Source organism: Bufo bufo, chromosome 9 (assembly GCF_905171765.1).
Source record: "Bufo bufo chromosome 9, aBufBuf1.1, whole genome shotgun sequence".
Lineage (NCBI taxonomy): Eukaryota > Metazoa > Chordata > Amphibia > Anura > Bufonidae > Bufo > Bufo bufo.
Genome location: NC_053397.1, coordinates 81394182 through 81420800, shown reverse-complemented (window position 1 = coordinate 81420800; position 26619 = coordinate 81394182). Strand labels below are relative to the sequence as shown.

General features: G+C 42.6%; 1 protein-coding gene across 1 annotated transcript in view; it reads right to left on the bottom strand.

The window, feature by feature from the left end:
• The window catches only part of COL11A1 (collagen type XI alpha 1 chain), a 189760-nt gene extending 166661 nt beyond the window's left edge, over positions 1 to 23099 (bottom strand). The window contains exon 1 of the mRNA XM_040407771.1: positions 22848 to 23099. Within this exon, the coding sequence (XP_040263705.1) occupies positions 22848 to 22962 (115 nt within the window). The 5' untranslated portion in view covers positions 22963 to 23099. The remainder of the gene's footprint in view (positions 1 to 22847) is intronic.
• Positions 23100 to 26619: the final 3520 nt, after the last annotated feature.

The following is a 26619-nucleotide window of genomic DNA, read 5'->3' as shown; positions in this document are numbered from 1 at the left end:
GATCACTGCTAAAAGTTAATTGCAAAAAGATAAATGTGATTTAATTCTAAAAACACTTATCTCTCTATGCACTATGTATTCCAAATAGTCATGTACAGACAAAAAAAAGTTAGCACTGGTGGTCTTGGTTAGGTTGTCGTGGAGGCCGGCTGGTCCGACCACATATGGTTGGTTAGAGAGTTTTGCTGAGCAGTGCTAAAGACAACACCTACATGTGCGAAAGTGAAGCCTCATCCAGAAAACATCATTCCTGAGACTGAACGGCCGCCAAAGAACAATTTACCGTTATTGCTTGTGGAAAGGGTTCATTGCCTCGGCACTCACCACACTATGAGATGGACTGTCCATCCGAATCTTAGCTCTAGTTTGCACTGCTCAGCCTTGGAATTGCAGAAGGAGTAAAGGAGAACAGAATTGCACTGTGTTTTCAGGAAGATTGTGTTTAGAGTGACACTCAAGGACAGGGAGGTCTACTACTGCCTATACACAATCCTACTCTTTAACATACCTCAGAACTGTGTCTTTTGCCATTGTATGAACTACTACTCTGATTATCTATTCAGTAAAGAGAGATTTTATTTATTGCAACAAAAATGGGCCTGGTCATTGTCTCTTTAACCTTTCCCCAACCTTGCAATTGCCCTCCTGCCAACTGAACACCATCAAGGGGACCCCAACTACCACCAGATGGTAGTCCCAAAAAGCCATGGGTGTGCCCTAAGGGAAGAAAGAACAGCCACCGCGAACCGCTACTACTCCTATCTGTGCCACCACTACTACTCCCATCCTTCTCTACACGGCTTGCCCCCTGTGGGTCACTGCACACTGCCTGACATGCATACAAGGATCCTTATCCGAGCTCAGAAACTCTCCACAGTGAAAAACATTAATCCCCCTTCCCAGGACCTTCATTAATGGCAATTTGTTTCCTCTTGGAAGAAAGCAAATCTGCATATAACATGCTAAAATATAACAAAAGTAGTAGAAAACTGTCTATTACTATCTCTTTAAAAGTGGGTTGAAAATCACCTTTAATGAATTTTTTTTAAGACTCAAGAGAAGTTTGGTCTTTTAACTCGTCGACGTTTTCATCTCCAGGGGTTTTCATCTCAAAATAGTGACACAAATCCCTTTCTTCTAATCTCTCTTTATTTTCAGAGTGCAGATTTTTTAATTCTATTTCCTGAAGATGATTATGGGGGCGGCCATCTTGCCTGAGCTGTTCTTAACAACATTTAGAAAGCATTAAGAAAATTGCTTTACGGCATGGCCCATTGACACAATAATCTGGAAGGGACCTCATTGACTGGTATCGGAGAGTTTTCTAGGCATGCTCTGTGACCTGTGCAGAGGTCATTGTACAAGGGAAGAATAGATAAGCTCTGACAATCAATGGTGGATCCTGTCTTATCTGTCATTCTAATCCTGCCTGTAATGATATCATCTCTGTGTGCCTATTATTATCCTAATAGTGGCCAATGGGAAAACTGCAGGATTTTATGGTTTTTGTTTAAATATAGATATTGACATAGAAAAATTACATCACCAAAAAGTCTGTTAAGCATAAAAATGTGATTTAAACAATAGGTCATTTTCGAATATGACACACTTCCTGAATATACTGTTCACACTGTGCAATTAACCCGGGGACTGTGACTACAGTTGCTCCTTTGTATTCACAGATGAGGAATGCATGCATAGCAGCACTGCTTAGACATAGGAAAAGCTACATGATATATGAAAACCCACCACAAGAGTAATCTTGTATGTACTATCTATACATGTGGAAGATCAGCATATATCATAACTCTCAGCTCTTCCACCACCCTTCAAGGATGATGTGACAGTTAAATCCCCTCCTTGGCATTCAAAAATTCACAGCAGAGTTATTTCAAGTCCAGAGGGCATTTCACTGCTCTTTAAAGGGGATTAGAAGGAGCTTTAAGGAAGGAAAATGGGATTAGCAGCATAAGTCAGCTTTGCAAAAATATCAGGAGAAAGCTTTAGCCACATCAAAGTGTCTTGTTACATACATGATACATTCATAGAACTAATTTTCTTTCTGCTAAAAACTTTTACCTCTTAATCATGAAATCACCTGTAATATCCTTCAGTTGTTTTCTTCTTCTAAATAAACATGAAGACAATCGCTGTCCATTTGCCCTGTTCGGAGTGTTTGCCTGCCCTGAACCCTATTTATGAGCCAGAATGGAGAGCCACTCTATGGTAGTATCTCCTGTTCTTGTAGACCTTATCCATCCTTAAATGGACAGTCTTTCATCTGAATGGCATATAATTCTTCATTTCCCCTACAGGGGCCACTGCCAGGAAAATACCTGGCTTGCGATGGCTTCCACCAGCAAAATCAGCTGTCGGCTGATGGTATGGGAAGTGGGTGATTTTCAGAATGGTTTTCTCAGATTAAATAATACAATTTAGAAATGTAGTCATCTCCTTCTCTTAGAAAGTCTGATGACTGTATGGCTACTATTAATGGTCCCATATGGTTTGCCACCCAGCTGTCTTAGGCTACTTTCACGTCTGTGGCACTGCGATCCGCACACTTGTTCCAGCAGAGAATGCCAGGAAGCAGCTGGACGCAAACCGCAGTGTGCAGTGGTTTGTGTCCTGCCGATTTTCTGAATTTTTGCCGGAATGCGGCCGGATCTCCACTGGACCCCATTATACATAGTGGGGCCGCCGGACATTCCAGTTGCATCCAGCAAGGCCAGATGCAGAGAATTCCAGAAGGCTGTTGGCTGCCGGAATACATACCACAGATGTGAAAGTAGCCTTAGATTGTTGAGGAGCAAAAATAACTACTGTAATATATTGTAATACATCCCACTCCCATATAGCACCAAAACTAGCCAGATATGCCGATATTCACTGCAGGAACCTTTAAAAAATCCCTTTGAGGGCTTAATGGCCATCATATTGGTTGACTTGTGCTCTGGGGTGCCAAGAGAGGGCGATTAGTTCAGGATATTTCAATATGGGGCTTGAGTAGCAAAGTGAAAGGTTTTAGCTCCCATTCAGCTTTTTTGTTCTGTTGGAATAACGATCACTTGAATGTCATGGATTGTGTGACTACCAGGGTAGCAGACAGGGCAGCTGTTGGGGGGCCCAATAACTAGATGGGCCCACTAGAGTGGTACAATAAGTGAAGTCTATAGATGATGGACAGAGGACATGGAAATGTTCTGCACCCCTACTCTGAGAATTACATATCTGTAACAATATTATGCATTTTTCGTGCTACAGTGTAATTAAGTGCATGCACTAAGGCTCCATTCACACGTCTGTATAATGGGTCCGCATCCGTTCCGCAAATTGTGGAACGGGTGCGGACCCATTCATTCTCTATGTGGACGAAATTCATGCGGAGAGCACACTATGTGCATTTCCAGAGCGCGCCCCCGATCTTCCGGTCCGCGGCTCCGGAAAAAAATAGAACATGTCCTATTCTTGTACGCAATTGCAGACAAGAATAGGCAGTTCTTTGGGGGTGCCGGCCGGGTGTATTGCGGATCCGCAATGCACTACGGACGTCTGAATGGACCCTTATGATCACTTCATTATGTGTTTCTTCCCATGCAGTGCTATTGTGCCACTGTGTGTGCATTATCCCTTTACTGTGACATCATCAAGTACATTATCCTTTATCTGTGACGTCGCCATATCTGTCTCTATGCTGTGACATAACTGTGCATTATCCCTGTAATCTGACATCGCTAAGTACATTATCATTTATCTGTGACATCACTATCATATTTATAGCTATGCTGTGACATAACTGTTTGCCTTCTCCCTGTACTATGACATTGCCAAGTACATTATCCTTTATCTGTGACATCACTATCATATTTATAGCTATGCTGTGACATAACTGTTTGCCTTCTCCCTGTACTATGACATTGCCAAGTACATTATCCTTTATCTGTGACATCACTATCATATTTATAGCTATGCTGTGACATATGTAAGAAAAAGGGCAACAGGAGCCGCACTGCGACAAACGATGTCAGCGGAGTGCAAGCGGCTATGAAGGCGGTCCCCCTCCAAAGCATATAACAAAAAGAAATTCCGCAGCACTTCCAAGGCGTAAAATGAAAAGATAGTACTTTATTTACCAGACAGCAACGTTTCGATCCTTCTCTCTGGGATCTTTCTCAATCTGCTTGAGAAAGATCCCAGAGAGAAGGATCGAAACGTTGCTGTCTGGTAAATAAAGTACTATCTTTTCATTTTACGCCTTGGAAGTGCTGCGGAATTTCTTTTTGTTATATGCTGTGACATAGCAATATACATTATCACTGTACTATGACATCATTATGTTAATCAAGTAAAGTATGTTAATCTGAGACATTTTCATTACTGTGTACATTCTCTCTGTGTATGAGGTAAGATACATGGTATAGAGAGGAACGTCAAAATAATCCTAAACTTTTCATGCTTGCATCACCGCATAAATTATCTCTATTAACATCCCTTGCTTGGTGCACATAGAGCATTAAGGAAAGACACGTGGCATGTATAGTGAAGATCAAAATAATCATAAACTCTTCATGTTCTGAACTCCATATTGAAGGTGGTATTGGAGAGTGGATCCCTTTCCCCATTTTGCTATAGGGGCTGTGGAAGTGTGACTCCTGGAGTGACATGGTTAAAGTTGTGAAAGAGGCTGGACTCCTAACTTCACCAACTCCAACTAATTACTCTATTCAATGTGTTGGGTCGTCTAATGAGCTAGCAGCTATCTGGGTAGCTTTTTTAAATAGGTTATGAGGGCTTCTCACATGGTTCCCTGCCTGGGCAAGAACGGGCACTGCCAGCTGAAGGGGGCCTGGATCTACATCAGATTGTATGGACTGTAAGGTTTATGTTTGTATCTGATGTCAGTTGTTAGGCCTGTACTATGACAGGGAAGAGTCATTGGTTTAGGTTAGTGCCTGAACAAAGCTAGGTATTTTTGATTATACTACCTTTCACAGTGGTGAGAACCCTGTTTAATTTACGAAAAATAGGTCAGTTGCACCAAAATCTTGTGTCGACTGCAATGTGTTCTTTTGTGCCTGCTGAAGAGTGCTCGTCTACTTCTGGAGATGACAAATCTGCTGGATAACCCCTTACAGACCAATTACTTATTATGATATCATCTGGGACGCTATAATGGACTTTCTACCCAAGCAAATTTAATGGTTAAAAGTTCATTTAAAACAGAAAGAAGTGCTGCCAAGACCCTCCTCCCCAATATGACCCTCTGTGATGGGTTTTCCACTTACTAGTATATTCTAAATCATGCCTTGAGAAGATGCAATGTGACAATACTGGGACCATAAAAGTTAAGACATGGAGCTTAGCCCAGTTTACCCAGCAATTGTAACCCGCTAATACCATTGTAAAAGGCATCACTAAAACCGTATTCTTGTGCTACTCTTAGTTATTGGCCAGAATAACAAATGTTCTTCTTTACAACATCTTTTGTCTCTCTCCGTCTCCATTGTTACAAAGCTTTCCTCGTTGCTGTAAGGAAGAACACTGCAGGTTCCCGCTGGGAAGAATTTGATATGCTGGGCAAGCCACGGGAGTTCAAGAAACAGAATGTATCTCTTTTTCCCCTGCCAAGCCTTTGTACGGTAAAGTTTGGACCATATCAAGTGTGGCATAGTAAAGAGGACTGCATGTACAGAAGAAGATTGTTTTGTTTTTCCATGAAGTTCTAAAACCATCCCGAAATATTTAACTAAAGCTATAAACCATGCATGCTTCTGGCAACTGAATTCCTCATTAACTTTTCTTATACTACCAGAAAAAGGGGTTCAGTTTCTGGCTAAAACCAAATGCTTCCTTTGTTAAAACTAAATGTATTGACGATTTTCCATAAAAAAAATAATTGACAACACTAATGCTAGTTGTAGTCGGAGAATTTTTACAAAAAACAGAGCACTACTAGCTTCTCACTGAAGGACTTCCATTTTGGAGGACTTGATGCAGCCATGCTTTGCATGGTTACCTATTCATGCGTGGTATTGAACATACGTGAAAGTGAATTTAATAAGCCAGCTCTACTTTTCACCAGTTTGATAAATGACCCCATATATCTATAGTAGTAATAATACATTATAGCACATAGACAAATGGGGTACATAGAAGAGAAGGGCTTCATAGGAAACATCAAAATGACACCCCTTCCCCCTATGTTGCTGGATCACCCAGTACAGAAGGGCCTGGTGTTTGTATGGCCATACCATGACCACTGGGCCAATTCATCAACCCTTTGATTGCCAAGAAAGCAGTTCCTCTAGAGAGTGGACTACTGCAAAGGTTCTTTCACCCAGGATAGAACCCGTCTGACTGCACCTCCCTCTCTACCCGCACCCCATAACTAGCTCATGGCCTGGCTCTGTGTATTTGCCTCCTAGGAACAAATCCAATGATAGCTCTATACACTCTAGAAAAAATCAAGCAGATAAAACTCTGCAAAATTAAGCTTTTATAGACAACTAGAGTTGGGCAAATTGATTCTAATCTAAACAAGTCAAATTCAACCCAAATTGTCCAAAAACTTGTGGCAAATCCTAATTTTTGCCAATTCGATTTGGAATTTGGAATTTTTCAAAATGGTGTCAGCCACTGTTCAGATTAGAACACAGGAAAAATGAAGGAGAAGGACAACTTGACCCCAGGCAGTGTGTGTATGTGTGTGTGCGTGTGTATAGATACATTTATGTAGAAGCATTTTCTGCCAAAAATTAAAACATTTTCAGACCATTAAAAAAAAAAAAGTGCAGCCTGTGCAAGATGTAGGTTACCCATGCATTTTCTTTCAAATTACTCAGGGTGATTCGGCGATAAAGAGCTTGAAATTAGTTGCATACAGTCCTAGGAGACCTCAGAATGTACTCTTTAAGGCAACTGGAACACCTTAGATTTAGATCAAATTTATTTGAGCCTGAAATAAACCGCCTGACCGATGTGAATCAAATTTCATGAAATTCACTCATCACTATTAACAACTTGCTGCATCTCCCGCGTCCGTGCAGGAATCAGGAGCGTTGCGGGTGCTGAGGAGCGGTGTAAGTATAATCTTTATGAGGGGCTTGGGAATTAGGAGCCTTGGTTTAGACTTTGGATAATCCCTTTAAGTAACTGTTACAAAGTTTGTATTTCCTTCTATTGTATAACTGTGCATATTCTCATGAAACACCTTAAAGGATGTCATTGCTAGTTTATTAGAGCTAGGCATGTATACCTGAGTTAGTCTGTCAATGATTGTCAAAACATCTGTAATTACCTTATAATAACAGCTTTCATTAATGTCTCCAGTCCCTTTCCACTGCTCCCTTAAAAGACTGTTGCTATGGCTCATCTGTTTCCGGCTAGGAAGACAGAGGGGCGGTCCTTCACACTGCATACCTGCATTAGGCTTCAGAGTGAGGAGGCGTGTCTCTCAGTAATCCAATCTGATTGGCTGGCAGGGAGCTGCCGGCTACAGCAAGTGTGTATGTGAAGTGAGGAAAAGCATTTTTGGCCTCAGAGAACTGGCAGAGGAGCCATCTTGAGAAGATCCTCATAATGTAGGATTCAAAACAGCCGTGAATAAGGGGAAAACTCAAGGAAAACAGTGGTGAGTGAAGAAACAAAAGTTTGCTTTATGCATAATGCTGCTGCAGCAGTAATATATGCTAAAATTGATTTTTTTGATGGAAATATGACAGTTATCCTTTAAGAATGAGCATCACATAGGTTCAACAAGAATAAGCCTTTCTTATTTTTTTGAAATATTCTTAACTGGTCCACATATACTGGTATAGTCTATAAATATCTGTTAATATGAAGCCTAGTCCGGCCAGATCCTCTAGAGCAGTGATGGCTAACCTCCGGCACTCCAGCTGTGGTGACACTACAACTCCCAGCATGCTCAATTCATTTCTATGGAGTTCTGAGAACAGCCAAGCAAGTGTACATGTTGGGAGTTGCAGTTTTACCACAGCTGGTGTCCCGGAGGTTAGCCACCACAGCTCTAGAGTGTGATATGCCTGCAGGGGAAATAAGAGAGATACTTCGGAGGCACAATCCGTTGCTCTAACACGCCACATGTCTTAATAAATTGTACTTGACAAATGGAAAAGTACATTAATTGAAAGCATCAGGTTTCTCCCATGTGTATGTCTTATTGCTGGGTCTTTATCTGTGATTTATATGCCTCGTGAAGACGTCCAGAAAACATCTTTACATAATGTGGCAGTCACTATTTCACAATGGTCTTGTCAGAGCACACTGCCAGCTACTGTCTAGCGAGAAGACGCACGGCCCATGTGCTGTTGTAAGATGTCATGAATGTTAGATATAACTATTCCATGTTCTGACTTTGTGACGTTCTGGTTATTACGGTAGTTTATTCAGGAGTTATTTTGCATCAAATAGGGTTTTTGTACATTTCTTCTCTCATTAGAGAAATCACAGCAAATCCGCAACTAACACAAACCTACTGTACTGATGTCTAAGTCCTTTATCATTTCCAAGACCTTTGATTTTTGTCAGTTAGTGTTGAGCGAACTTCTGTTTTCAAGTTCTGCCTAGAAGGTTCGAGTTATCTAAGAATTCCGTTATGGATTCCGCTACCATAAATTCTTAGATAACCCGAACCTTCTACGCCAAACTTGAAAACAGGAGTTCACTCATCCCTATTGTCAGTTTATCTGAAAAACTATGGAGGTCTAGTTCTGTCCATAGGTTAGGTACAATTGTAAGGCACGAGCGTTACGGATTCTCATAGGCCTCTTTCACTCGAGCGTTACAGATTCTCTAAGGGTCTGTTCAGGAAAAAACGGATGGTTTTGCACGCAAGTTCAGTCAGTTTTGTCTGCTATTGCGTTCAGTGTTTAATTTTTTTTTCACATGGGTGCAGTTTTTCATGCTTTTCTCACGCATCCGGATGCAATCCGTTTTTTCACTGAAGCCCCATTCACTTCTATGGAACCGGAGCTGCGTGAAAAATGCAGAGTATAGAACATGCTGCGATTTTTCCTGAACGCAGAAATAGTGCATGAAAAATGCATTGAATTGAATGGGTCAGGATTCAATCCAGAGGCCTAAGGGGCTTCGGCAATTGTGTGTTCCTAAACATTCTGTAGGCCTATAGTGCGGCAAACTATAAGATCAGTGGGAAGGTTTGCACTGATGCTGCTGCTGTGATAAGATCACAGAGGATTGCCTAGACTAGATATAACTGAAGTAAACTATTTGCATACAAATGGAAATCACATTTAAAGGAGCTTTCCGGGCCCACCGATCAGCTGTTTGAAGAAAGAAGACCACTGCCGCCTCCTGGCATACCAAGCACAGTGCCATACACTGTATTGTGGCTGCGCTTGGTATTGCAGCCCAGTCAAAGTCACTCGGATGTGACTGAGCTGCATGTAGGTTATGCATTATTGAGAACACTCAAGATGCACAGCAAATGTAATTTTTACCTGAATCCACAGCGAAGTATGTAATATAGCCCTCCTTAACATGTGTAGTTTAATCTTATAATGCCAACTTACAGATTTCCATGATAAAAGGGTCTCTGTACGAGTGCTGCTTTAGTATGTAACCATCAACTGGCCGTAAAGGGGTTGTGCACATTTGGGGAGGGGGAGAGTTGCAACCTCCCCAACATACCTCCTGGGCACACCTGCAAAGGGAAGACCTGCTAACCAACACTGGCTCTTGGCGCCTGCGCTCTCCGGCCTCTGCTGCTCCTCTTGGGTCCCTGGATGTAAACTTCCGGTTTGAAGCAGCTGCAGCCAATCGCTAGCTGCAGCAGTGACCTGTTCCCCTTGCATCATTCCAAATGGGCAGTGGAGGCCTGAAGGGGATGGAGCCAGGAGCCACTGTTAGGAAGCTATTAAGGGCGGCTCCTCACCAGCGCTAGGAATTCCATTATAGTGTTCCATTATAACAGAGTTATAACGGAATATAACGGAATTTTAGGACGGAATACAAAACGGAACCCTTTAAGAGGCATTCCGTTTTGCTCCGTCCTAATACATGTCTATGGGCACAAATAACTGTTTTGTTCTGTTATACATGACGGAAAAAATAGTCCTGTCGTCAGGAAAATGACCGGTAAGCTACTGATGGTAGTTGAAAGTAAAAGGAAAACTTTAAAACCATCAGTAAAGAAGTAACATATAGTCTTCTATGATTAGAGAGCATAGAAGGCATAGCAATAGCAGGGGGCAAACACAGACAGCGGAGGTGCCTTGTGTGGGAACAGTAAATGGGCCCTTTGGTTTCCAATAGCTCACTATAGGAAACCCCTTTATATATCTCTAAGGGGCTTCATTCACATGTCTGTATCTCTGATGACATCTATGAAAAGAAAGCTGGGTCTCTAATGCTATCAGGTGGAAGGTAGCAATACTACAAATCAATGCTCAAACTTTTAAACAGGCCTTGAGACATAACTAGAATTAGAGCTAAGCCAGCACCTCATCTGCAGACAGAATTGTGTCAAGACGGTATATGTTTTATCCATGGAGATGTCTGGGAAGGGTCCATTTTTTGTCTGCTTTTTTGCTCTATGTGTGTCATCCGTATTCTCTCTGCACTGATAGACTGAAAAGGGGATTTTTCAGACCATCTTCTACTAATGGTCAGTGAAAACCAATGAAAGAAAAAGGATGCCATTCATGTGCCATCATTGTTTTGCACACACTTCAATGGGCATGTTTGGTCAACATCACAGACCGATGTAGTACCTGTCTCCACTGTCGGCTGTGGGTCTGTGGGAATACAGGGATGTGTGAATAACCACCTTAAATCAATGGATACGTGTGCTGTCCATGGAGAACACAGAAAGCACAGGTCCATGATTCGCTGCTGTTAGAGGGGCACTGGGCCTCCTAACCTACAAGACACCTCAGCAGTTGCACAGGTTCCACATATGTCCACTGTGAGCCACAGCTCTTATTTTATGCACTTATATAGCGCTGCTATAGTCCGCAGCGCTTTACCGACATTAGCATCCAACTGTCCCCATCGGTATGTCTTTGGAATGTGGGAGGAAACCGGAGAACCCGGGAGAAACCCATGCAAACACGGGGAGAACATGCAAACTCCATGCAGATGTTGTCCTTGGTCGGATTCCAATCTAGGACCCCAGTGCTACAAGGCACCAGTGCTAACCACCGAGCCACCCACACCTCTTCTGCTGTCTCCATTCACAAACTTATGAGGGTCTATTCACCAAGAACTCTGCAGTGTAGTTCGATGGTATACGGTATGTCCAGGGGATTTATTATGGAATACCTCCATTGATCCAAAGGGGTTTTCTAGGATAGTGTACAGGGCGGAACACCATGGCACCATGCGCTGTGGGGTGGCCATGTGTGGGTAGTGCAGCTAATTCTGCCATTCAGTTGAATAGAATACAAAAAGATATTACTGCTGCTGTTTGTATTCCCTGTACTCTTATATGCTTGCCAAATTAGCTGTCTTCCAGAAGAAAAGACACTATTTTCTTTTGCCACCTCCTGGAAGCAGCTACCTTGTAAGCTAACTCCAATAGGTGGCACTAGCCAGATAATTTTCTTTCTTCTGGGAGAGAAGTAATTGTATACTTTTTTCTTATGAATCATTGCCAATAAGACTCCCTTCACAGCTGCTTCCCTTAATAAGAACCACTACTTCTCCCAGCTACTTTCAAAGAAGTTCTGACTCCAGAGTTGCGGACCATATTCCAATCTCTGGCTCAGTAGAAGTTCTAGTACAGAGTGAGTACTACGTCCACCAGCGTGATACAGGCATTATCTCTGGGAGTAGTATGTACTCCTTACTGGATATAACTTTTGTTGTTGAACCACAGCCGATAAAATATTGTCTGCTGTCTAGCAAATAGTAAAAGCAAAAAGTTATTCATTAGGGTTTCTAAAGAATTCCATAATGAAACTATACAATATGGACTGCCCCTCCACTGAATTTCACTCTTCAGGTTTTTTTAAGTGTTTTAAAAGCTTTCTACGAGCCAGTGTCCTGCAGAATCTTGTGAGTTTGATAAACTAAAGTACCTCTTGATCTCTCGCTTTTCTCTTCTTGCACATTAAAAACCTTTTGAGTGTCTTCTCTCGCTCTCTCTGTACATATGGGAGGGGGTATTTATCATCAGTTTTACAGGAGTCTACCTTGCCATAATTTGCACCAGATTTATCAAATATTGCCCAGTGTTTGATACATTTGGTGCAAAATTCTCTTCAATAAGATAAAAATAAAATAAAAAACAAAATAAAAAATAATAAAATAAATATAAAAGTTCACCACTGTGTTTTCTTTTTCTTCTTTTGGCATTGCAGACCACCGTGTACTGCCTTACTTTGGATATATTTCTTATCCTTATCAAGACTCAGGAAATATAGCCAAAGTAAGGCAGAGCGACCCCTTCGTTGAATTGGTGCAAAATTCTGCCTTAAAGGGGTTGTCCAAGTTATATTTATTGATGATCTATCCTCAGGATAGGTCATCAATATCAGATCGGCGGGGGTCCGACACCCGGCACCACCGCCGATCAACAGTTTGAAGAGAATGCGCGCGCCGTGCCAGCGCTGCCTCTTCTTCATTGTTTACCTGCTCGCTGTCGCATCTGCAGCGGTGAGCAGGTGTAAATACACCCAAGCCGTCCCATTCATTTCAATGGGACGGCTCATTCCTTTACACTTCTATAGGAGCGATCCGTACCATTGAAATGAATAGGACGGCTTGGGTGTAATTACACCTGCTCACCACTGCAGATGCAATGGCGAGCAGGTAAAGAATGAAGAGGAGGCAGCGCTGGCACGACGCTAGCCTTCTCTTCAAACAGCTGATCAGCGGAGGTGCCAGGTGTCGGACCTCCGCCAATCTGATATTGGTGACCTATCCTGAGGATAGGTTATAAATAAATATAACGTGGACAACCCCTTTAAGATGTTACTCCACTTTCTACGCCAGCCCTTTATAGGAGTAAAATTGTGACAATTTTTGCGACTTTTTAAAAAGTTGCAGTTGATAAATCTGGCTTCAATCTTCTGAACAGGTTAACCTCACCCACTATCCCACCCATTTTTCAAAACCAGGATAAGTGGTGGAAAAAGTCAATAAAATATGTTTAGCTTTCCTTTCTTCTGATCCATCTGAGGAAAAAAAAAAATGGACGTTATTTTGAGCATCAGTTATGACGCGTTTGTGCAATTTCCTTCGTGGATCAGTTATTTTTGACAGGAGAAAAAGTCCTGAAAAAAGTATGTTTTCTCCCATCAGAAATAATTGATCTCTGATGGAAGTGACACAAACTGATCATAATTAATGCTCCAAAAAAATCAGTTTTTTTTTGTTTGTTTTTTTGTTTTTCTGTTCTTCTGACAGATTTGAGGAATGGAAAGCTAAATGGTGATGTGAACACTGCCTAAGCCCCCAGAAATGCAAAGTTCTATTTATCAAATTTGTGGAGCCAGAATTCTGGAGTGCAGGGCTTGATACATTTCTACAATGGTGATTACTACTCCTTCAACCCAGGCTCTTTCACATTACATATTTACATCAATGTTCATCATCTAAATTTGCTGGCATGGGATTTCCGACTTTGATAAACTTGGCTTTGGCTGAAGTCTGAGATTTTTCTCAATTTATTATATGACATCTGGTGCAGGTTGGTATGTGTCCAATAGGTCTCTTACTAGTAGACTCTTTGGAAGTTTCTATTTCTACAATATAATTTGTAGTTGGTTAAATATACAAGTCTAATGAAAGAAAAAATGTGTTTCTTATCTGTAAAGCAGCTGTTTCAGGAGAATGTTCTTCCACAAGGACTACTTGCATGGAGGTGGACCATACTGCACATCTGGTCAATGTTTCTTTTCATAACATTAGTATGCCACACACACATCAAAGTCAATACTCATGAATGCACCGTCATTTACTATACTGCTATACTAATGAATATACAATACAGTAACTATGAGATAGCTAGGGTATCTGCATCAGATGTAATGAGTTGTGACCACTGAAACAAGCACTATACAGAGATTATGGATTTCATATTTCCCAGACACTTAAAAGTTTTTTTTTTCAGATGAATGACTTCTATGTCACACCCTTCAGGCCAGGGATGGACTGGCCATAGACCCTACAGGGAAGTCTCCTGGCAGGCTGATGCCCAGAGGGCCGACCGAGCCGCAGGCTAGGTACATAGCAATCTGATGCTCTCAGCATTAATTAATGCTAGGAGCATCAGGCACCTGGCTGGCGGCTGCAGGCCCCCTCCTAAATTCAAAGGTATCGCCATCCCCAGTTGAAGACTGCAGCAGGGCTACTGAGAGTTTGCATGAATGCTCACTACCGATTATTTGGAAGTGTAGTACTGCCACCGATTGCCCGATGAACGAGAATATGCTTAGTCTTCAGGACATCCAAATGTTTTGAAATACTTATCATTTGCAGGCGGCAGATTGTGGTGTCTAATTACGATCTTCCGCCGGCAAACCCCTATGCAGCATAGGGACGAGCTATGGCATAACGATTGCTTCTCCCCATGCAGCGGAGGAGATCGTTGCATGTTATATCAGCGGTCTCCTCCACTAGCAAGCAGGCGATTGCTGGGAGGGAATGCTGTGGATCGATTATAGTGCCGTGAAATGATACCTACTTTTTAATACCCACATCAATCTAAAGATACCGTACTTAATAATTTTTGGGAAGCTATAAAAAATCCTATCGGTTTCATAATCTAATGAATATAAGCATTTCAATTTTTTTTGGGGGGGGGAACAGAGCTAATTTGCATACCTTTTTCTCAGAGAAGTCTTTTCTTATGCCTACTAGGCACTGTACACCAAAAAGAGTTTTAAAAAGAGAGTAAATCCCCCCACATTCTAATTGCTGGGCAATGCCAAATATGTTGGTGCCATTGCCTAGCAGCAGTGAATAATTTCACTGTTTCAGGCTAGTTTCACACTAGCTCTATAATCTTTTGGTAGGTTTTTCCAGCAGTGGAACAGACTGCCAGAGTCCATCATATCCGGCATAGCGGGATACTCCCTTTCCCTCTTGGAGTCCTTTGACTAATGGGACCTGGCGGTGATCTGGCCTGTTTTCAGCATTAGTGCCGGGATTCAGCCAGACAAAAAAACTGCTGGTAGCAGTATTTGACCAGATGAAATCTGTCCGAATCAAGGCACTAATACCGAATTCCCACCGGGTGCCATTATAGTCAAAGGGGCCTGGTGGAGCTCTGGCCCTATCTGGCTATGCCGGATACGATGAACTCCAGCAGGCTGTTCCTCTTCGGAGACAGCCTGCCAGGAGACTTTACCGCTTGTATCAAACTAGCCTTACAGGATTACTGGTAGCAAATCTTGATGATACATGTTCAGCACTTCCGCTCTGCAAATTCTGCCGGAAATGTATTTCCACTAGTCCCCTGCAGTAGGCAGAGGAAATAAAATGTATTACTTATTTTACTCCTTTATTAGGGGAGTGATGGGGAACTTCAATGTGCTTTTTAATGAATGCCTTTTCAGCATAGGTTCTCACCGCACAGGAATGAACCTAGAACAATAGCAGCATTGCCAGTGCCATGTGTTTTTTGAATTAGCTAACTAAAGTGTGATCCCAAATCCCTTGAAAAAGACTTTTACACCTCCCTTGTGTTAGCAGGAGTCTGTTTGCTCTTTCGCATGGGACATACTTAGACCACATGTGTTTACTTTATCTCTTCTGTTTCATGGGTCACAGGGCTTACACTTTTAGAATGCAGCCAGCAAATAACTGAATGTGTGAGCAGGCGGCACAGACCTGATTATACAATGCTGACTAATTTTACACATTTTATGTATTATATGATATTGCAAAATTCAGTACAAGAAATGGCGTACATCATATCTGCTATTTTTTTGCTGTTTTCCAGGTCACCTTTTTTTTATCTATCTATTCAGTGGCGTGCCTGGGGGGTGCGGTCCGCCCTAGGTGCCGGCTCTCAGGGGGGTGCCAGAAGCAATCAGTGCTTCCATCAATAAGGATGCCCACATACTGTGGTGGGGCGCAGGAGCGCATAGTTCCCTTCCCCGCCGCCGATCACCGCCATAGGCCTCAGGCCTAGTAAGCCTGAGGCCTATATGGTAGTGAAATCCCAGCGCAGGCGTGCGTAATGACATAATCGCGCACGCCTGTGCCGGGACGCAGCAGCACAGTGCCTTCCTCTGCGAGCAAGCACCTGGACATAGGTGAGTATTTAGCTTTTAGTGTTTTTTTTTTACATTTTTTTTAAATTTAATTTTATGTGCAAACTTTGGGGGATACGGGGGGGGGATGGACACAAGAGGACATGTGGTGGGGGGAAATTATTATGGGAGGGATTATTATTACGGGGAAAATTACTATATGGGGGCAGTGTGGGGGAAACTACTGTGTGGGGGGCAGTGTAGGGGATACTAATGTGTGGGGGCAGTGTGGGGGACACTATTGTGGGGGTCAGTGTGTGGGTAAACTACTGTGTGGGGGGCAGTGTGGGGGACACGAATGTGTGGGGGAAACTACTGTGTGGGGGAAACTGCTGTGTGGGGGGCAGTGTGGGGGAAACTACTGTGTGGGGGGCAGTGTAGGGGATACTAATGTGTGGGGGCAGTGTGGGGGACACTATTGTGGGGGTCAGTGTGTGGGTAAACTACTGTGTGGGGGCAGTGTGGGGGACACGAATGTGTGGGGGAAACTATTGTGTGGGGGAAACTGCTGTGTGGGGGGCAGTGTGGGGGAAACTACTGTGTGGGGGCAGTATGGGGAAACTACTGTGTGGGGGCAGTGTGGGGGAAATTACTGTGTGGGGGGCAAATTACTATGGGGGATTACTATGGGGAGCAGTGTGGGGGAAATTACTCTATGGGGCAGCATGGGGGGCGTTTCTATTGGGGAGGCACTGTAGGGGCAAATCTATTATTTCTGGGGACACTATACAGGGATTATTACCTGGAGCACAATATAGGGTGTTATTATTACTGAGGGGGCACTCTATGGGACATTATAACTGCCGTGGACACTATAGGGCCATTTGGGGTAATTTATCAAACTGGTGTAAAGTAGAACTGGCTTAGTTGCCCAAAGCAGCCAATCAGATTCCACCTTTCATATTTGACAGCTTTTTTGGAAATTCAGTTCTACTTTACACCAGTTTGATAAATGACCCCAATTATGTCTACAGGGGTCCCTATTTTTTCAGCAGTATAGTACCTGGGGCATTGGGGGGCACAAAGGGGCACAGTTTTGGGGGTGGCAGCAGGATGACACTGTGGGGACCCCAGGATGGGGAAGTTGATGGAAAAATGGAGAAATCTACGGTAACATGTCTGTATTGCAAACTCTGTAGAGACGAGATGCGGCTGAAAGAATTTGTCATGGTGGTCTAACGGAGGAGAAGAGGAAAGAAGGATCTACATGACAGGAGACGTCCCTGAATGTAAGAGGTATGTGGTCAAGTATTGGGGGGGTGCCAGAGAAAGGACCCACCCCGGGTGCCAAACACCCTAGGCACGCCACTGTATCTATCTTTCTGTCTTCTGTCTATCTGAAATATAGATTGTATCTCAAACACAATGTCATTAAGTGATCACCTTGATTATTCTGTTAAAACACACCATCATAAAACTAGAACCATCCAATACTGTACAGTAGTAGTAGCTCAATGTAGCTGTCTAGCATATGATTTAGCCCTAGTAGCTGTATTATTGAGGCTATCAGACTTTTATAGCACATCACTTGAATAGAATTTGGCAACTAACAGACAGTAAATATGGTCCATCCCTGATAGGCTAGGTAGGACATCCCTAATTCTACAAGCTATAATTGTATTTTAGAGCAGGGGACGATGGACAGCATTCTCCCTATCAGAGATACTGCCTGCCAAGACTGTGGAACTGATTACTACACACTGGAAGGAGATTCCAACCAAACTAATAAAATCCCAACTAAAAGGCCCTCAAAGAATGAACCTTTCTTGATTCACGCCCAACATGTGTTCCGTCTATTGCCTCTATCTTTGGCAATAGGACATGTGTAGTGTGAAAATAATCAGGGCGAGAGGGAGCTGACTTCATCCTGGGGGTCTCAGCCTGCGGGCCAGCTGGCCACATGTTAGACACACTGCAAAGTAATCAGTTACAACTGGAGAGAAATGTCTGGCGAGGGCTACAAGAGAGTAAAATATTTCTCATCACCGTGCAAGGCCCTTAACTCACTACACATGCTACTTAAGTCTCCAGTTTCCACAAACAGCATAGAAATAAGGACCCTTGTAGGACAAGCGAGGAATGCTTTATCTCTACCAGTGCATCAATGGAACTCACAGAGAATTCAGCTCAAAGGGACATTCTGAAAATCCACATAGCACTCATATTTCAGTGTCAGCTACAAGTCAGAGGTGCAAGAAGCCTTATACACGCCCCTCAGCCATGAAAGGGGAGACAAGCTGAGGAGAAAGCCAGGCCCTGTTCCTGCTGTTTTCTTAAGCAAACCGTGAGTGTCTGCTCCTCAAACCATTTCACCTGCCGATCCCTGGGACTCAACTCAACTCCTGCTTTCCGATGACCAACCTTTCCCCATCCCACTCAAGTTTATTTAATCATTTTGCTTCAGCCTTGCTCGATTCATGCCACCAGACAAAGTGTCAATTGTGAGCTTTTTTTTTTTTTTTTGCACATTTTTAACATTTCTATGTTATTTTTTACTGCTGAAAGTAAAACACTGGCAAGAGTACAAAACGCTATTGAATCTGCTCTCTCTTAAAGGGCCTAGTGTCAGCTTGGAATAATACTCAAAAAGGGGACATATACTTTGAGACAGAGTTTACATAAACCTTGCCCTTTCATGGCGCTGATAAATCGGGAATACATGTAGGGATTCAGAAGCAAAAATGTGGAACCTTTTTAGATAGCTAAGCCATGGCATTCCTATTGTGACCACATATCCAACCGAGTAAAGCACATCCTTAGACTTGAGAGAATTTGAATACAAGTGGCACAGTGTGTGTGTGTTCTATGAAATATGTCTGCACTACACAAAGAGCAGCTAGGAAGAAGGATGATACATACCCTACATATGTCACGCTCGCTAATAAGAAGCTAATTGAGGATAATGCATAATCATAGCAACAGAATTTCCTTTTTATACTTTTCAACAGACTGAAAGAGTGAAATGACAAATTGCGCTCTGCTACATCTGTTTTAGTCTAATCCCATGAGCCTTTCTTTTTTCTTTACTTTCTTCTTTCTAGCCGTGTCTCATTTTAAACGTTATTAACTTCTTGTCTCCACATGTCTGGGATCCTAAGGGGCCTTACCATAAGTAACCCTTTATATCCTTTACAGGGTAGAATTACACAGTCAGCGGTATGGAAACGTACAGGTCTTCTCTACGCCGTTTGCTTTTAATTACCTTTAGTCAATACGTATCAATTGTATTTACACATCGGGGGGGGGGGGGGGGGGGGGGAATAGCAGAACAAGACGTCTAGTAACAAATGTTCCCAAACACAGTACTGTAGATGAGAACCACATTTCCTAAAGTTTTCTGGGGCCTGTAGTATATGGGTTGGGCCTGGATGGAGATTAGAGAGTTAAACTATTTGGGAGCCAGACTCCAGATTTGATTCCAAGTGTGAAGAATACGCTAATATGCAGGTTAGAAGTAGTGACCCTGATTTAGAGGAGAAATGGAATTTGACTTTTTTCAGCCTCCTTTTTTTTTTTTAAGTTCTAGGTGCAAGTGGCAATTTCTGTAGGAAACTATTCTAATGACAGGGATTAGAAAATCTATGTTCCAGGCTCTTTCCAATCTTCTCTGTCCTACTAATTTATAGCATACAATTATCTGCTCTGCAAACCACTGAACATTCCTCAAAGCAACCTGCAAAAGAAATCATTCATTACTCTGTCTGTGTCTAGGAACTGGAGAAAGCTTGACAGTTCAAGACGTCTAGACTTCTACCTCCAGCTTCATGACCCATACTTGAAACTTGCCTGTAAATATATATCTTATTGTACGTATCAGATGTATCTGTCGAGTAAACATGTTCCTTGGTAATAGTTTTCTAATGGTACATACCAGGGACAGGCAAACTGCGGCTACAACTCCCAGTATACAGCTATTAGCCTACAGCAGGGCATGATGGGATTTGTAGTTTTACAACAGCTGGAGAGCCGCAGTATGCCCATCCCTGGTATATATGATATAATGCATGATGGCTACCATATCAAAATTCTATGGATTAGGCTACATGCACACGAACGTTGTTTGTTTCCGTGTCCGTTCCGTTTTTTGTTTTTTTGCGCATAGGATGCAGACCCATTCATTTCAATGGGTCCGCAAAAAATGCGGACAGCACACCATCAGTATGTCCGTTCCATCCGTTCCGCAAAAAAAAAAAAAATAGAACATGTCCTATTCTTGTCCGTTTTAGGCATTGTTACAATGGATCCGCCCCAAAAAAAGGATGGCATACGGATGGCATCCGTTTTTTTTTTGCGGATCCGCAAAACACATACGGTTGTGTGCATGTAGCCTAAGCCTCCTGCAATTTACGTAAATGTTGCGAATTGAATTCAAGGTAACCTCACTTAACATTAAACCAAAGCTCTACCAACTGCAAATAAATACAGCTTCAGATGTAGCAGGGTTGAATGTGCCAGCAATCTGTATAGCCAGATAAGTTGGGACAGATGACAAACTCAGAATTGCTACAACTGTATTTTTTTTCTGATAATTAATATATAAGAAATACTGGTGCATGGATAAAAAAAAAAAACATCTTCTTAGGTGGCCTAAAGAGGAGAAATATCACTAGAGAGTTATTTGAAGTATTGAGTATATAAGTAAATTCCCTGTATATAGGATGGGGGATATCCACACTAAGAAGAAACTGTGCAGGAACCTTGTCCCATTGCTAATCTATCCTGCTCAGAATCATATGAGAGGACTTTATTTCCTTTCTACAGTATAAAGAATCCTCAGTTCACCTCTGCTGGAGCTTGATGAATGTGAGAGACCAGAAGAGGGCAGAATGGAGGCAGCCCGCACACTGCTGTACTGTTTCCATTACCTTTCATGCAAGGCAAACATTGCCACAAGTACCATATAGAAGCCTTGAACACAGTCAACCTATTATACCATCTTCTGTAGGTCCCTTGTTGTATATACCACTTCCTAGAAATAATGTCACCAATACACTTGACATGTCCTTCTGCCTATAGGTTGCCTTATACCTTGAGTGTTAACTATGATAGCTTGGGTCAAGGTAAATGGCACAATATAGAAGTACTGCCTGATCTACATCTTGACTTTCACCCCTGTTGGACCAGGGAGTTGTTAAGCTGCCTATACATTTTGCAAATTTATGGAAGAGTCTCTGAATATGACACAACATAGATGTATGTATGATTCCACATATTAAATGGCAGATAACTATGGATTCCTGCAACAAATCTAGAAGATAGTTATGGAAATTATTTTTTAAACTTGATGGTAGTTTAAAAAAGACATCTATTCACATAAGTGATTTTTCCATGGTGGAAAAAGAAGGTAAAATATTGATAAAATAATGGCAAAATTGTAATAGCTCTAATTGCTGAATGCATGTCTGGCCAGCTTTGGTCTTCTCCCAACAGATGAGATGCTTTTCAGTCTCTCAGAATGTACTACTCTATGGTCTGGATCAGGCATGGCCAACCTGAGGCTCTCCAGCTGTTGTAAAACTACAACTCCCACCATGCCCTGCTGTAAGCTGATAGCTGTAGGTAGCCTGGGCATGCTGGGAGTTGTAGTTTTGCAACAGCTGGAGAGCCTCAGGTTGGCCATCCCTGGTCTGGATGATAAATTCATCATACACATTGTGTTATACTCCACGTGATACTAGATATTAGAGTTCTGAATTGTGCAACCACAAGTACCAGCAAGGCATTACAGCACTTGTAGTTCCACAATATCTGGACGCTCACAGTTTGAATACGATTGTCAGACTCCTGCCTCTGAGACTGAGAATCACTTCACTAAGGGACACTCTCTGAACTATACTGAAAGCACTTAAACCATTGCATGATGCTAAATAAGTTTGCAGTGAAATCACTAAAAGAGCTATTCAGAAACCAAGGAATTCTATGAGGAGGATAAACAGACTAAATTACATCAAATCAATGTCTCCCCTCAAGGAGTGATTGATTCTATAAAAGTATTCTCTGCATCCTGGAGTAATCTCCTAGTCTGGGACTTCAACTGTGAAGGTGGTGGGATCAGTGTGTCTGGTTCCACCCCTCTCATAGACGTGTCTGAATATGACATCCCCTGGGGGGAGGAATTCCTAGCACAGAGGGATCATTGCAAAGAAGGAAAAAAAAAATCCACCCTTCTAGCCCTGTCCATAGACACCTAACGGACCACCATCACCTTTCTCTCCCACCTCCCAGGACAAGATAAGCTACACTCAGACAGAGGGACCGTCCAGCATCCTCATAGAGTTTCACAGCTACAGAGCTAGGTGTACAATGAAAACTCCTCAGACCTGTCACCTGTGTCCCTACATTACTACCTCCTCCCTGCTCTCTGCACAGAAGTGCTAGAGGTGCCCCCACCGTCACTTCAAATGAATGAAGACTACATGTACATGAAACACTCAGCACAGCATCAAAGTGAATGCACTCAGGCATGGTGTGATGAACTTTTGTAGTAGGCAGTTATCCTCATAAGGCTTAAAACTTTCTGTCCAGGTCTGTTTTATATTTCTTGAGTTTTGATGGGGATGTGTAGGGGAACCCATCTGTCCCCTAGTTTTTTTTTTTTTTTCTTACCTCCTCTGACCTCTGCAGCTTGGAAAAGGAAAGTCAAAGTGATGAGAATTAGGGAGCTAAGGGATGAATCCCACAACCTCCTTTTCGTTTTCCACCTTGTGTTCCACCTCTCCATCTCCAATCCAAATACTGGGAGCCCCCCCAGATGATAAAGAATCTCAGGATTCAATCTACAGCACCAACTCCTTCCAAAAGTCCCGGAGGTGATCACTACACAGCCATCAGGAGGAAGAAAACCAAAAGTCTGACAGGGGGAGGGGGGCTTGGGGTGGCTTTTCTTCTCCTTTGCCCAGCTGAGATGTGTTCCTCCCCAGTCCCCTGCCTGCAGACTGAAGAAGGTATGAGGGCTTTAATCAAAATGCAAACCTCTCTCTCTCCTCCTAAAGTCCCACCGTCAGAGGGTTGGGCTAAGACCCCTCAGCTGGGTCTCCAAGCATTCTCCAGCCTTCCTCTTCTAGCAAATAGTATTCAGCTTCCAAAAATCAAAGACCCTCCCCAAAGACAGGACTCTCCAGGTTGGTCCAGCCCATCTCCCACCCTCCCAAAATAGAGGGCTCCAGCTATATTTGTTCAGTGGGCTGAGGATAGGAGGGAGGGTAGGAGAGGGTGACAGCTTCTTCCAGGCTTCTGGTCTTCCTGTGCTCAGTCCTGCATCTAACCTGTGTCTGCACTGATGAGTTAACCCCTGGAATTATGCTTTGTTCTGTAGAGGATACCACTTTTTCAGAGCACTGGCTATTATATCGCACTTGAACAGTTGCAATATTTTACCTGCATCCTGTCAACTTATTCTTCTACTTTTTACTTGCCACATATTTCATTACTGTGCATGAAGCTCTGAAGACAAAATAATACAAACTTATTTCTTTGTAAATAATATCATAGACATACAATGTAAGGCTGAATACACACAGGCAGTTTTCATGCAGTTTTGAGCGAACAGAGTAATGTATATGAGATACTGTACACGTTTTCCTGACATTTGGATTCTCTGCTGGCGCTGGCTTGGGGGAATCCAGCCTGAAGGGGAAAGTAGGATTTTTGATGATATTGGGAATGTTACAGAACGTAAAATCTATCCTGCTTAACCTTAACATAGTTCTACCTGTGAGCCACTTTCAGGAATTGCATATTCAGCAATAGCCTAACAAGCACTGGCTATTGGAATTCTGATAAAAGAGCAGTGGAATCATTATCCCTCCTGTTGAACTACTGGTGAGATTTGCAGAACAAGCGCAAGGATAACAGCAGACTGCATCAGTAGATGGCATTGGCACAGGAGGCATTGTATCATGCCAACCTACAGGGTGCTGGGTGGGAATTTACTTCAGTTCTGTTCCATCTATTCATCAAATACTAGCTTTAATCATAGAGTTATGTTAAGTAACAGATAATAATGTATCCTCCCTAATAAACAAATTAAAGGGGTTCCAAGGTGGTACCCAAGATCAGCAAGAGATGAGAAAAAAAAAAAAAGAGAGATTTGGGTTCTCTTAAAACTACTGTTAAGAGCGTCTGGTGGCATGTAGTTCTATTGCAGTTGTCAAATGGGATCTGTCAGAAGCCATGACACTAGTATGAACACATCCTGATGTTTCCTCTATTAGAAAAATAATTGTGTTTACGGGGGTCTCCGGGATTTAAATGTTAATGACCTATCCTCAGGATAGGTCATCAATATGAGTCGTCAGGGGTCCGACTCCCAGCACCCCTGCGGATCATCTGTAGGAAAAGACTGCAGTGCACTGTGAGTGCTTAGGTCTCTTCCTGGTACAGTCATGTGGCCTAGACACAGCTCAGCCCCATTCAAGTGAAAGGGGCAGTGCTACAATACCAAGCACAGCCGCCATCCAAGGTACGGTGCTCTGCTTGGTAATCTGCAAGGAGGCCATGGTGCTCACAGGAGTGTTGCAACTTCCAGCTGATTGGCGAGAGTCCTGGAAGGTGGACATCCGCCGATCTAATATTAATTGGTGAGGGTCTGACACCCCACAAATCAGCTGTTCCCTTCAGACTTTGGTGCTGGAACTAGCACTTTAAATGGAACAAGAAGTACAGCATAGTGTAGTGGCCGTGCTGGGTTACTTTGCTGTACTTCCTGTTCCATTCTAAGTGCTAGTTCCAGCGCCGAAGCCTGCAGGGAACAGCTCATCAGTGGGGGTGCGGGGTGTTGGATCGTCACTGATCAAATAATAATGATCTATCCTGAGGAGAGGGAGGATAGGCCATCATTATCAGCAGCGTAAAAAAAAAACTTTAGGGTCCATTCACACGTCCGTGTGTGTTTTGCGGAAGCGTAAAAAAAAAACTTTAGGGTCCATTCACACGTCCGTGTGTGTTTTGCGGATCCATGGATCCACGGATCCGCAAAACAGGACATCAGCGATGTGCGTAGCGCATTTTGCGGATCGCACGCACTAATAGAATATGCCTATTCTTGTCCGCTATTGCGGACAAGAACAGGACATGTTCTATTTTTTTCGGGATCGGAATTGCGGACCCATAGAAATGAATGGGTCTGCAATTCCGTTGCGCAAAATGTAGAACGGAATTACGGATGTGTGAATGGAGCCTAAAGGTCATGTTTACACTGTGTACCCCAAAAAAATAGAGCAAGTCATTTTATTTAGGATATATACAGTATATATATATATATATATATATATATATATATATATATACAGTTGTGTTCAAAATAATAGCACTGTTTAAAAAAGTGAATAAAGCTCAAAATCCTTCTAATAGCTTTTATTTCCATACACACAAATGCATTGGGAACACTACACATTTTATTCAAAATCAAAACATGAAGAAAAATATATAAAATTTGTGCTGTTCCTCTAAAAAAATTGAAGTGAATATTAGACTGTTCAAAAAAAATAGCAGTGTTTGTATTCTTCTTTACAAACTCAAACATTCACTATATAAACTGAAAAATGTTGGAAGATTTTGCTTTCCTTTGAATCACTTAACTAATATTTAGTTGTATAACCGCTGTTTCTGAGAACTGCTGTACATCTGTGTTGCATGGAGTCAACCAACTTCTGGCCCCTGTGAACAGGTATTCCAGCCCAGGATGATTGGACTACATTCCACAGTTCTTCTCTATTTCTTGGTTTTGCCTCAGAAACTGCATTTTTGATGTCACTCCACACGTTTTCTATTGGATTTGTAACATCCCGGAGTATGTCACTAAACTCTTTCTCCCTGCTACAACATGTTAGGTGTATGTATATTGTCATCTTGTGTAATCTAAACTTGCATTTTTCTGTATGTGCATTTTCTAGGCCTGTTTTATATATTATGCTGTAATTTCCATGTACACCAGCAGGTGGCAGCAATATGTTTAGCAGGACCTTATCCAGTTTAGTATTGCTAGACTGGAATAGTTCATTCCAGTCTAGTCTCTCCTCCTCTTTGAGCAGAAGTGGGCTGTCCCATGTCCTGTCTCATGGGGAGGAAAGGAAAGTTCTAGTTAGTGTATCAGCCCCCCTGCTTGGGGTAGGCTGTGTCAGTAGGAGCTCCCAGACATAGGGATCCCTACCTAGGATCCAGCCTCGGCTGAGGCCAGAGATCTCCATTCCCAGACTGAGCCATCAGCCTCAATGCTGGAAGAAAGAAAGCAGCACCTCCAGAACTCCAGAACTCCAGGAAGAATCATACCCTGCGAGCAGTCCTGTGAGTAACTTATCCAGAGACCAGGAGAAGCCAAATTCCTCCTCAGCTATTCAGGCCCACACCAAGCAGACAGACAGAGCAGAAGATAGATACC